General features: G+C 41.9%; 1 protein-coding gene across 1 annotated transcript; it reads right to left on the reverse strand.

Annotated features, from left to right (window-relative positions):
- Positions 1-736: 736 nt before the first annotated feature.
- LOC128712803 (uncharacterized) lies at positions 737-6,051 on the reverse strand. The gene is made up of 2 exons (XM_053807676.1): positions 6,016-6,051; positions 737-1,609 (listed from the first exon to the last, which is right to left on the reverse strand). The coding sequence occupies exons 1-2, from the start codon at positions 6,049-6,051 to the stop codon at positions 737-739; spliced, it is 909 nt and encodes a 302-aa protein (XP_053663651.1).
- Between the last annotated feature and the right edge of the window lie 7,011 nt (positions 6,052-13,062).

A 13,062-nucleotide genomic window follows, 5' to 3' on the forward strand; every position in this document is an offset into this window, starting at 1 on the left:
AGACCAGTTTCATGACCAGATGGCATTTGGGGAGCTCGCTCCACGAAAGAAAATAAACGAGAAAACCACCAATCCACTCCTAATTGCCATCGGGACCCGGGATATTAAGAGGCTTCGCTTACGGATCATTAAGTATGGTATCGAATTATTGGACGGAATCGGGGCTTGAAAAGGATACCAGTTCCGGGAAAATGAGAACATTAAGAGGAAGCTCAAATGCAACATTAAATTGGATTGTGGATGGTAAGGCGCAAAAGAAACTCTAGTGCGAGATTCGTCATTTCGTGCGCAAAGTGTTGTTCTGCTGAAGCATCCAGAACACATCATAAGTTATTTAAGATTACACCTTGTCCTCTGTGTGCTCGTGTTCGGACACTAATCGGGGCTGTTTCCACGCTTTAATCTGAATTTAGACGAAACAAGGAACGTTTGTGGTGTTGTCCATAATTTTGGCTTACCTTTTTTGCTCTCTCCAATATTTTCGCATAACTTACACATTGAAAAGAACGCAATACATTTTGTATGATATAAATAGTTTAAGTATATTTAAGAAGGGGTATCGTTAGTTGAACCCATCCTCCACATATTGTTTTGCCGTTTTTCGCCGCAAGACAATGAAAAAAACATTACATTCTATGTAGTTTTACAACCTTACGCTCTTTCGTTTTCTTATTTTCCAGGTATCACAACAATCTTTACTTCGGTAACTTTCCCACTTTGGAGGACAAACATGCGGTCAGTTGTTTGAGCAGGATCCGCTCGAAAGATTAAACTTGCAGAGCAACCAGTTCATCAGTGCTGCCGGGGGTTTTCCCTCCGAAACGCCGTGGCGATCGATGTAGATGATGTTGATGGCCGGCTTGGATGTTTCCTCACCCGGGATCACTTCGTTCGATTCGACCCGCTCACTGGACAAAGGGTTCAGGCGCGACGGATTGTCTATGGTGGCACGCTTGATCGGACCTGACTGCTGCTGGACGAAGGTGGAAATGAACGCACCCTGATCGCCGACCGATGATTCCGACTGTCGCACTATGGTTGACGTGCCCGCAACGTTCGGCTGGGCTGTCGGGGGACGCTGTGGCAGATACTCCTTGGCAGGTGGGTCCACCGGCAGGTACGTGTTGGGTGGGGGAGTCGGCGGTGGTGGAAGGTAGGTGTTCGGTTGGCAGTATGTCGTAGTGAGCAGGGAGGTGACGGTCGTCGGCTGAATTTCGGTCGTCGTCGACACAATAATGTCCGTCGAGGTTAAGGTGATGTAAAGCGTGGAAGTGTCCGTCTGTGTCTGCACTACCGGGGGCAACGTGACGTAGGACGTCTCGAACCGAGTGCTTATAAGCGGTGGAAGTGTTTGAGTTTGCGTAACAAACGAACTGGACACGATGGTCTGATAATCGGTGACGGTACTGGTGCTGGGAAGCACCAGCGGACACTGGGGAGTTGTGTAGGTGTAGCCTTCATTAAACGGTTTCGAAGGTTTTGGATAGTCGTAGCCGGTGAACGGAGCTGGCGTAGTTGGTTTGGGATAGTTATAGCCATTGAAACCTCCCGATTGTCCTGCGGCCGAAACCGCTGTGCTAATAGCGACCAGGATGAGCAGAGTCGTTGTCTGAAAGGGGGAAAAACGATGCTTTCAATAGTGTCCTTGAAAAAGAAATCATTGGAATGTTGAACAGTTCCAGATAAACGTGTGACATTTAAACTATCTCATCATCCAGTAAAAGGTAGAACGATAACACGTTCCACCTACGGAAACAGTATCACCACGCTATGCTAATGCGGAAATAAAACGATCCCATAAAGAAAAGATGTCTTAAAGCTATCCCTACGCTCCATCCGTTTATCAACAATCTTCCCTTAGCGAGCGTTACTCCCGGACGATCTCAACCAGTTTTAGGGAGATGGAATAATTTGCAATTCAAAATTCCTGTAATAGCGGTAAGAACCGCTATCGAAGAATTTTACACACAAGTGCGAAGGAATAATTTGTGAGATTTTCCAATCGCTAAAGACGCCTGTCCATTACGAAGAATCTTTCCGAACAGCACTCGATTGATGAAAGCACTGGATGGTTTGATGAAATTTTATGGCTTTGCGGCATCTTTGAAACAATACCAACCGGAACGCAATGCGCCAATAATATACGCACCATCGCGGAAGAAGGGCTTTGCATTTCGACAAAACACTTGCCACATTTCTTTAGCACAACACACGTACGTCACTCATCAATCTTTCCACCGTTAAGGTTAGCAAACGCAGAACGATCATCATCCATCACGAGTGACCGTTAGTGTCGTCAGTTTCGGTGAAGAACGATTCGTCAATCTTTCTGCGATGGCTTCACCAGGTGTGCCAGGGATGTCGAACATGCACTAGCCCTTCGTGTGTAGAATGTTTAAACTTACTGGCTTGTATGACAAGAAAGTGAGCTTTTATATGTGTTTTTCCAGGTTGGAACGGGATAATAAAGTCAATTACACTTGACTTAATAACATGGCTATGGGGTGGGTTTCCTTTTGCTTTAGTGGCACTGGAACCTCAGGCCTAAGCCTGCCACGTTCACGTTCTCTCTTTCGTTCGTTCACGAAGTCTCTTTCATGTCCACAATGTTTTAAAGGTTTTAGAGATCAAGTTATTTTATTCTACCCTCTTATTTTAGCTCCAAAACTTTAGTTCGACTTTGCTATCCAGGTTTAGTTTATAGCTTATACGTATCAAAACTTAATTTATGAGCTCGCCGTCGCCGTTATAGATCCTCGTACCTCCTTCAATCAATGTGTGTTTATTTGTCCTTTGCACATCGTTGGTGGTAATAAGTCTAACAAAATCGGAATCAATCATAAAACCGTTTGTTACGATTGTTTCTAATTGTTTCATTTGCACATAAATGTGTTATACATAATTATAATTATGTGCATTAATGTTTTTTTCTCGATGAGATTAAACCATTCGCCAGCGATTATTAAACTATTTTGCCTCACGATAATTCTCTAAACTTGTTGTTTCTTAACAGCTCATTCAATAGGACATGTCAATCAGAGAACATTCCATAGGACAAAGTGCATAAAGTCCTTAGCAAAAGTGAAACCACCTTCGAGCGATCTGAGTTTGACATCTCTGATGTAGTACATATCACGGGAAGCAGCTTCGCTTCTATGCCCAAACATCAACCGAACATCGCTTTCCCCTTTTTGCGTTTAAAATGTTCTTCATTCACTTTCAATTTCCTATTTCTCACTGTGAACTTGAGAACTATGATGCTAATAACCAATGGTGGTAACACAAATTCTTAACATAACCCCACTAATTAAAACCACAGTCTCATTTACCATTTTACGGATTGTTTGAAGTTAAACTGCAACGTTAAATTTAGTAGTAACAAATTGTCCTCAACACTACACTGCGTGCCACTATCACAAAGCTTCGCAGACGAAATCTCGGTACGGACCAAACAATTACACTGACAATGTTCGCGATGCTTGCGCACTTTTCACGCCTTGCAAACGAATATTAAGAACCGAGAGCATCGACCGGGTTGTCCGGTTGTCTACCAACTGAGCTGGCCCGCTTGTGCCGCGGTTGGTTTTAATCATTGCGCGTTGACCACCGGCAACCACCAGCCACAGTCGGCCAGTTCGGTGGATTGATAGAGTGGTACCTTTTGGTGCAATGGTGCAAAATATGTGCGAATCAGTTCAGTCCGTCTTTCTCTGTTGTTGGTTTCGGACAAGCCCTGCCGCATTAGTGGTACGAGTCGGAGTTGCAGCTGGTGAAGGGGCGAGTTGGTCATTGGCAGTCGGGCGTAAAATCTTCTGGCCACTCTCGGTCACTCTAAGGGTGAATGGGGAGAAGGAAAGGCTTTACCCGGTTTCCCCCGGTGGGGTGGGTTCATCATCGTGTGGAGAGCAGCAAAAATTTCCACCGCCCGACACAAGACTTCTAATATTTCGATTTTATTGCCCATTGTTTTTTTTTTCATTCGTCTTCCAAGCCAAAGAGGAGTTGACTCTCCTACCATGTTTGTGTGTCTTTTGGTGGAAGGGGCTCCAACAATATGGACAAATAGATTATCAAGCTTGTTATCTTCAGCAATGGTTAAAGTTCCTTTTGGACAGAACAAAACAAAAAATCATCCATGTTTAGTTCATCCAACTTAAATCCAGAAAGTTGTTTTATCCACCCGCCGGGTGGAAGTACGTTTAGTTCAATTACCGTGTGATTTATTGGTCATAATTGCGATCGAAGTTGGCGTTGGTGTTGCCGTCTGACACTGCCAGCTCGATACGATGAATGTTGATTCACGCTTATTATTATTATTTCGATTAATAAACAAACTCTTGCAAATCACCAAACTTAGACGAGGAATTGTAGGAAAAGATCACGATAAGGTCAAAATAGCTCGTATTAGTAGATCCCGCCTTTTAAAAAACTGTTTCATCAAGATGTTGCTCCTCAAATTGTTGGGAAATGTTTCTCTTACTTTGTCAACACTTTGTTAGCATTAAAGCGCTTCACGCTCACGTTGATTTAAATTCACCGATAAGACTGCCTTTCTCACAGTCTCATCCATCATCACGATAGTGCGGTCAAGTACACTCGATCTGTCAAAAGCGCAGATCTGCACATCAGAAGGAAACAGTCACGCTTCATCATTCGGATTGGTGGGCTAATCAACGTGGGATATACTCCTGCCGTGGCCCACTGACCTTGGACGGTAATGGAATCAATTTGAACGCTCGGGTGAAGAGTAGATCCGTCCCCAACAGGTGAGCTCGGTCCGGACGCTCTTCCTTTTTATGATGATGTCGAACACTGTACGTCGTCGTACGAAAATAAACCAAACACCCAGAACGGATACGGTACATTAATCACCGGGGCGTTTTTATTTCAGTAAGAACAAAATGGATTGAATATTCCTGCCCGATTCCCAACCGCACAACGTACAAGGTGTCATCAGCGCAACGCGGGGTTGCGTTCTTCCAAGGAGGAGCACACATTTAACGTCGGCTGTGTGCTCTTTTCCGGATACTAAAGTGATTATTTTATTACACCGGGAAAGCTTACCCTTCCGTGGGTTTTGCTTGTGGGAGGAGATGCACCATTTTGGTTTTACGTTCATTAAAAATACTAATTTGACAAACCCTCTTTGCAAATCTCCGGGATGAGATGAGGGCGTTTGTTGCCAAAATGGGTTGCAATAGAGGCCTGGGGCTGTTAAAGTGGGAACTACAAACAAGGTTTATTAATATTCATGCGTCCATGCTGCAATAGTAAGCTGCGAAACGGCTTGGTCTTGTTTTTTTTGTTGTTGCTTGCCAGTGAATTGTTCACTTCCTGCTGAACAAAGCATCAATCAAATGCTTAAGATGACATGTATCGTTAATGTTAAAAGTACCCAAGTTTTGCCAGTTTGTACACGTCCAATTCACTGCAACGTTAAAATTGTGCTGTAAAAATGTTGCATTTTCCAGCGTCTATTGGAGGATCAGTATTTGCTGATATGGAAAGACTTAATGGCGACAATAAGCGACGAACCTTCTTTCTTTTTTTGAGGCTTTGACCAATTGTTGCTATATCTCATTCCTAATAAAGCTGAACCATTGCGTTATATTATTCTACATTTGAATAGTCCCTATGCTGTGCAGTGGAAATGGGTTCTTCCTCGTCTGAGCCCAACACGGTCGAGGGTCACCGGGTGCGCCAAGATGACCTGAAACGGTCTGCTCCATAAATCAACGCAAATGTTTGCCAAATGTATGCTGACGGTCTGTGTCTGTTGGGTTGAGAAGTTTCGTTAGAAGGTGAGAAAATGGCAGCTTTAGAAACCTGTGTTGACCTCCTCCCCTCTCTCCCCTACCCCACCTCCCCCAATCGGGGATTGGGCTTTAGCCCATTGGGGCTCTGCAAAAATACGGTTTGAATACTAAAGCCGCAAGTATTGTGTTTATTTAATTTTCAGGCATCTCATTGCTAGACCACCGACTAGTGTGCTTACTAATCCACACCGCATCTAACGCGCAAATCCGCCACCGGAATGATCAAACCGGCCATCGTTGCTCATAATAAAGGACAGGGAAGGCAGAAGCGGGCGCATAATGATTAGAAGCTGACGGTGGGTCACGATAACGATCGACGGAATAGCGAGAAGCAGGCGTAAGTATTATGCCGTCGATTGGGATGGTTTATAATATTATGCGAAGGTGTTATTAATTATTAATTAGATGGGAACTTTTATTAATTATCGGATTGCGGTGTCTGGTCTGAGGTGGCCAAAAGATGGATAATATGATAACACAACATGAATATTTATGTATTTGTTTAGACTCCTAGAAAGGATTTATTTTTAATCTAATTTACTGCCGTGTCCTTAGTGACGGATAACTGACGCTTCGATCGACTATAATCAAGTAAGTACTAAGTGTTTCTAATGGTTAAAATGCTACCAACTTCTTTTTGTTCTCCCACATCTAGTTCTGCTCAAAAGACTTCAACCAACTATTTGCTGGATGGATTTGAAGCGATGAACCCCTTCCTGTGTGGAGCCATCTTGACCAACCTGCCGACGTTAATCAAATATGTTAAATCAAACGGTGGTGCAATTCTTAGTAACGCCCTTGCACCTTTTCTACTGTTTGGTTTTCCCACCCAGACCCAGCTGGCCGAGTGTCCAATCCGGGTGGAAATTTAATTTGACCGTCAGCTAATTTAACTGCGGCGAGTCGGCAACAATTATCTACGTCGGGCTAAATAAAACCCCCGAAAACAGATCAACGGGGCCAAACCGTTGCCGTTCGGCTTGGGGATGAAACAATAGCGTGCGGGGTCCGAGTGGTCATAACTTAAGCGGTGAGGTTGGGAGTTTGATATCTTGCCACCCACCGTTCCCAAGTAGGCGGCATTCACAGTCGGAAAATTCGTAAGTCGATCGTAAACGATCAGTTGGAGGTTGATCTTTTTCCCGCCGGGGATTATCCACAGCAATTACCGAGAATGAAATGCTCGGTACTGTTCGGTGTGCACTATTAGAAACAAAAAAAAAAAACACCCACGATGGTGATCATAAAACAAGCGGAACTCAATCATCCATTTCGTTCACATCCTTCTCTCGTTTGTAAAGGCCTCGTAAAACCATACCAAGCGGCTATGCAAAAGCCGGACAGCACATTTAATTAACACATTATTTCGTTAAGGTGAGCCTTTGCATGCCTATTAATGCTGGAATCAGCTCTATCGGATGATCGGTGAGGTCGGTCCCTCGCTACCTTGTGTGAGACGCGCGTGTGTGTGTTTTCGGCACACAAACTTTAACCCATCCACCATGGGTTGGGATGGTTGCACCATCCATCCGTCCATCCATCCAGTGCGCAGTTACCGGGTATGTTGGTGGAAATTATATTCAAAGTCACCTTCACACTCTTTCGCACCTATCGAGTGTTGACGATTGCATTAGGCTTCCTATGGTTCGGTTTGGGGTGGCCGTGGAAGGACGAACGCTTGAAAAGCAGAACTCCACCCGACGATCGGCTGGGAAAACTCCCATCGGTAGCAGCATCTTCATTCGGCCCGCAAACCAAGCCCGGATTTGGAGTTCGTGTGACACTGCGGACACCGGCACACATCTTCATGGGTGGAGGGAGATCACCTTTCTAAAATATTCTTGCCAATTGCACCAACTTCACTTCGCTCCAGTCGCTCTGCATCTTCGTCCAACCAGACGGGTTCGAGTGGTTCATGGTCAGTGGCGTTGGTTTTGTTGCAGGTCGGGTGTGTTGGTCATCAGTGCCGTTGCTTCTTCTTTTGTAGGTGACTTTAAACTAGAGCGAAGGGAACGTTATTGCCCCAGGGTTTGCTTATCCATTTCCCGGGCTTTAAAAAAAAAGATCCCAACGTTTTATATTCGTGGCCCGAATATGTGAAACAGCGAGTTTTCAAATGTGTTAGAGTGTTTTGATACACCTTTCGTTAGCTTTGATGGAGGTTTCACTAAGTGAGTCATTAAAAATCAAACACCTTTTGATGAACTTTTTGTGTCTCGTATAATGCATGGTGTAGCAAGTGAATTTGTTGTTTAAAGCTAATTTCGACCAGTAATTGGGTCGTTTGGATGACATACTTTAACACGATGTCTTCCACGCTTGAAATTTGAATAGCTTCCCATCGATCCACGAAAGAGAGATTGATCTAGTTTTTTTACATGTGACTCAAAACTATTGACGAATTTTGTGTCAAAACAATGATAATAGAAATGTGGCGTACAGCGCTAATCGGGTTTTGTACACCTTGTAGTCTTCCCGACGAAATAGCACGATTCCCGACGGGATCAAAAACATAATACACGATATCCATTGAAAATTTACCACGATATTATTGTCATCTTTGGTCAATCAACTATAAAAGTGTAATCATTTTGAGACCTTCCATTTTTGAGGTCACCGCTTTCAGAAATAGTGAAATGTGGGATCGATTTTACAAAATTTTTCGGAACCTGTACCCCCCACCGGAATCGTGACACCTCCTGAACCTACGTAGACCCGACTGCGACCCGAACTCGCTGCCTGCACGGGTCGGAGAATTATTCAAAGATAGCTGCGGAAATCCCCATGGAAATATTCTGCAAAATTGAACGAAAATTGTTTGATAATTTTTTTTTATTCAACAAGAACGGCCAGACCGTATTGCTGTTTGTTAATTTTTGATAATGCGCTAAAAACTCCATGGAAAATTGACCACGGCACTGATGTTTATTTTAATTGGCGTATGAGAATGATCGGAACAACATGTTTGAGTCTGAACAATGTTGATTTTGGCTCGATGCCGTTCATTCATGAGCTACATGAAGTACATCTTAAAATATTATAAACTAGAGAACAGTAACCATTTGTATCAAGATATAAGTTTGTTAAACATATTGTTTAACTCTAAATGACCAATACACAGTTACTCAGAAGTTGTAGTATACCACCAGGAGTTGAAGAGTTCTTGAATCTTATGCTATTAATTTGAGGACATTGGTCAAGCGTGACACACATTTGAATATCGTAATGAGTTGGGTATTGTAATGAAGCAAGTTTGACAAGTTAAAGTCAATTTTCTTTCATTTGCGTTTTCCAAATCCATTTGTCCAGTTACTTACATGTAGCTGGATAGTCAGTCCCTGCTAAGGGCTATTGGTCCAGATGGGATTTTGGACTGTTCTTGTAGTGTGGAATCGGCGTTGCTACCAAATACCCCATCGGGCTTCGTTTGTAGCATAAACATCAACATGAACATGAATGGTTATCTTATAGTTAGTAATATCTAATTTCAAGATTTCGTTCTGCTAAACTCTCTAATCTAACTTACTTTGCAGACGAATGAAAGTCAACGAATTGAAGACATACTTATGAACCAGTGACGAATCAAGCCCCGTAGCCTACACATCGAGACCCTAGGAGATCCACCACTGGGTTGATTAGTTTCTGCGCAATTATCGTAACATTAGGCGATCTCACTTAATTTAGCAGTTCGATTTTAATTCCCATTCGGTCTTTTAATCCTTTTCTTTCAGGTTGCTTTGGATCAGCAATAATCCTCCCACAGCAGATAACAAGACTCCAGTTTTCCATTCCAACTCTCGCCTGCTTCAATCCCAAATGATACAACATGTCACTAAAGATGCAAATGAACGAGCATCGAGTTTAAATCTCCGGAAGGCAACACCACCGCCGATGGTCGCGGGATGACTCACGTATGCAAAACTTGGCATCCCGTTTTAACGGGTTCACTTCTCAACGGCAATTCTGTGTTGATATGATTCTTATTCTTGCGCCTTCTATTCGATTCATTCGATTCGCCCATAATCCGTGGCTCCATGTTTGGCCTTTAGTGCACCTCGTTGTGCACGAAGCTCGATTGGATTGTTCGGTACGATCACAACGCTCGGTGACGCACAATCTACTGACGATTAATTTTGTTTTGTTTGTTTCTTTTGGGGTTATTTTGTTGTGTCCCCTCGAAACCGGACGGTGCTGGGTGGATGACCATTTTTATGAATGCAGGAAATATCAATCGGCGTGGACGGTGCGGCACACGAAACCGAATCATGTCCCGAACGCCACCTTAGCTGGTTGACTGCTGCAGAAAAACGAAAATTGAGAAGTGAAGATGCAACGAGCTGAAGACATCGAATGGAGCGTGATTTAAACGCGTCGACCAGCTCACGGCCATCAGGTGGGGTCGATAAGACAATTTTAATGCGTTCTTGTGAAAGGCATTACAATTAATGACACAATACAATTACGGGGGGGTTGATGGAAGGGAAGAACACTGAAGCAGACACAGATAGCTTACATAAAGGGACGGCCCCAGGGATCATCAATCTTCATGCGGATTAGCTGTTTGTACGGCAGTAAGTACATTAGCAAAGGTTTGTATACAACCAATTCTAAATTACTTAAAAGTATTTCAATTAGATATTTACACGTGTTGAATATGTTACATATGTGAGAGAGAACGAGTACGTGTGATGATCTACACAATCTTCACGTCTGAGCACTGATCTTTGAATCGATGATTAATTTTGATAACTGCAGCGCAATGTGGCTCTATCGATTAAATGTAGACATTGAGCCATTTGTCTTTGTAGATTATACTTATTTTACCTGTACACCGGCAGTTTTTTTATTTATGAATGATAATTATTTAAGAAAAAGGTAATAATTTACGTTATTTAAAGAATTTTCCAGTTTTTGTTTTATTTTTATTATTGAAAATGACGACCCTTCGCCTTAATGCCAAAATATATTTGTTTCCAGACACATAAGTTTAAACGTACAGACGTAATAAGGTCTAACGATCTATCCAGTAAGCTATACTAATTACGATGAATAATTAATACTGCCAAAAGCTTGAATATAACTGAAACCATTTTGAGAAAAATAGGAAATACAGTGTGTAATTCTTCGTGAGACACATTCCCAACAGAATTGTCTGAAAGTTGTAGGCGAACTAAATATACCCACAGGCAGCTCTTTTAAAACCGAATGATTCAAACACGACCATCAGTTGCGCATCCCTGCAATAATCGGATCCGGATATTCGATAAAATCCTATGACGAATCGACACCGGCCGCGAGCAACAAAACGACACATTGGAACAATAAGCACAATCCACATTGCGGCGTCCCCAAATGGCGATCAGAAGCGATTATAATGTAATGTAGTATGATACTTTTTTATGTTGATTATGAATCCGGTCCCGCTCGTTGTCCGTGACGGAGAAGTACCACACGATGATCTGCGTGTTGAAAGTGATCATAAATCAATGTCCGATCGGGGTAAGATGCACCGAACTGAAAGGTAACGACATCGTCCTACGCCATCAAGGGTGAAGGTTCAGCTTTCTGGAATGCAACCGGGGTGGATCGTTTTTCCGAAGGTCGTGCACTTCAACGACCATAGCATGGGATGTGTTAAGTGTCATCGACAATTCCGACACGTTTCGATGATCCGGGCTGCAAAAGGTCAAAAGGGCTGGAAAATAGAAAGACTTCCTCACCTGTTGCTACTGTTTGAAAGGGTCATAAAATGCACAACTCTCCCTTAGAAAAATCATGGCCTACCAGAGCGGCTTGAATTGCAATAGAAATCACTTTAATCGTTCTAAGGAAGTGGGTTCGCATCTCCATCGACCTTGAACCACACTTCGTGCTACAGATGCGGATGAAGGAAATATTTCAACAAAGGGTGTGCCCACGATGCTCTTAACTGTTGCCTACAAACGGTTGACATTTTAGCGTTAAGATTGATATCTATCCGGCCAAATAAATGGTTACTTTTATTTCGTCTATTATGGCAGCCATCATTTAGTAAAGCACCTTAACGCCCAGCCATCACTAGCGTTGTGCCATTAAGCTATACAAAGTACGGAAATAAATTAATAAAATTGTAGAAAATAATAAATCGTTAGTCAGGTGACGGAATGCGATTAATGGTTTAACTCGCATTACTAATTTTAAGAGCATTTAAATCATTTGATAGGGATAGGGCAGCCGGAACGAGATAAATGGTGGGATAAGAGGAGCGGAATGCATTTATTGTTGTTCCTTAAATTATGCAAAAAGATGAATATTTTTTCGCTAAATCTATAAGACAGCGTGTTTAAAAAATTTAAATCAAACAGCTTGGAACTTCATATAATTGCTAGTTTAAAATCATATCATCATGCAAGTAAACTGTGCGTAGTAATTAATAACTCACTATCAATTAAATTATCGTGAAAACCCCTGCAATGGACTCTAGTATTCCGTAACAACGATGATCCTTCTCACATGTTTCCTTCTCACACTGCACAGCAAGCGTCGAAAATTTCAAAAAGACGCATATAGCTCTCTCTCACTCTCTCCTTAGAGCAAACACATTCACTCTTGCTTCACTATACACGTAATTTAATTTCATGTTTAATGTTATCGGCCTTTTTAGTGCAATTTGTCTAGTTATTGTGGATTACAATTTCCCTTCCCAAACTAAATAAAAGTTTTACAATAGTTTATTTACTTATCAGTTTATTTTAAATTAAAAAATGAAGTAAAACAACTTTGACTCTTTCTATCCTATTCTTTTCTACCGAACTTCTGTTCTCTTCATTACCGTTGAGTTAGCGATATACAAGGTGTATTAAATTAAATTTCTGTTAAAAAAAAAAACACTGACACTGAAAACAACAATCTTTATGACAGCGCATAAGCTATCTAGCAAGTTTGTTTATAACCAGTTTTTGTTTAATAATAAGGCATTAATTGAAAGAAATTGTAAAACAAGTGAATAAAGTGAAGCATTACCTTGATCTTGATCTTGATCTTGATTTTCCTTAAAAAAGGTGGAATAAAGAACAGCAAAGCAATTAAGTGCATTCTCTTCTGTGTTAGTACTGCATTCCGTTGTTCTTTTCAAATTTAAACAAACAATCTTAATTTAAAGTTCTTAAATATGATTGCTTCATTTAGAAAAGTCATTTAAATTAATTTTCATTATATTATTTTAAAAATTCACTTCATGTTGCCTCTTCTAGGCATGGTTAAGAAC

Source organism: Anopheles marshallii, chromosome 3 (assembly GCF_943734725.1).
Source record: "Anopheles marshallii chromosome 3, idAnoMarsDA_429_01, whole genome shotgun sequence".
In the NCBI taxonomy this organism is placed as follows: domain Eukaryota; kingdom Metazoa; phylum Arthropoda; class Insecta; order Diptera; family Culicidae; genus Anopheles; species Anopheles marshallii.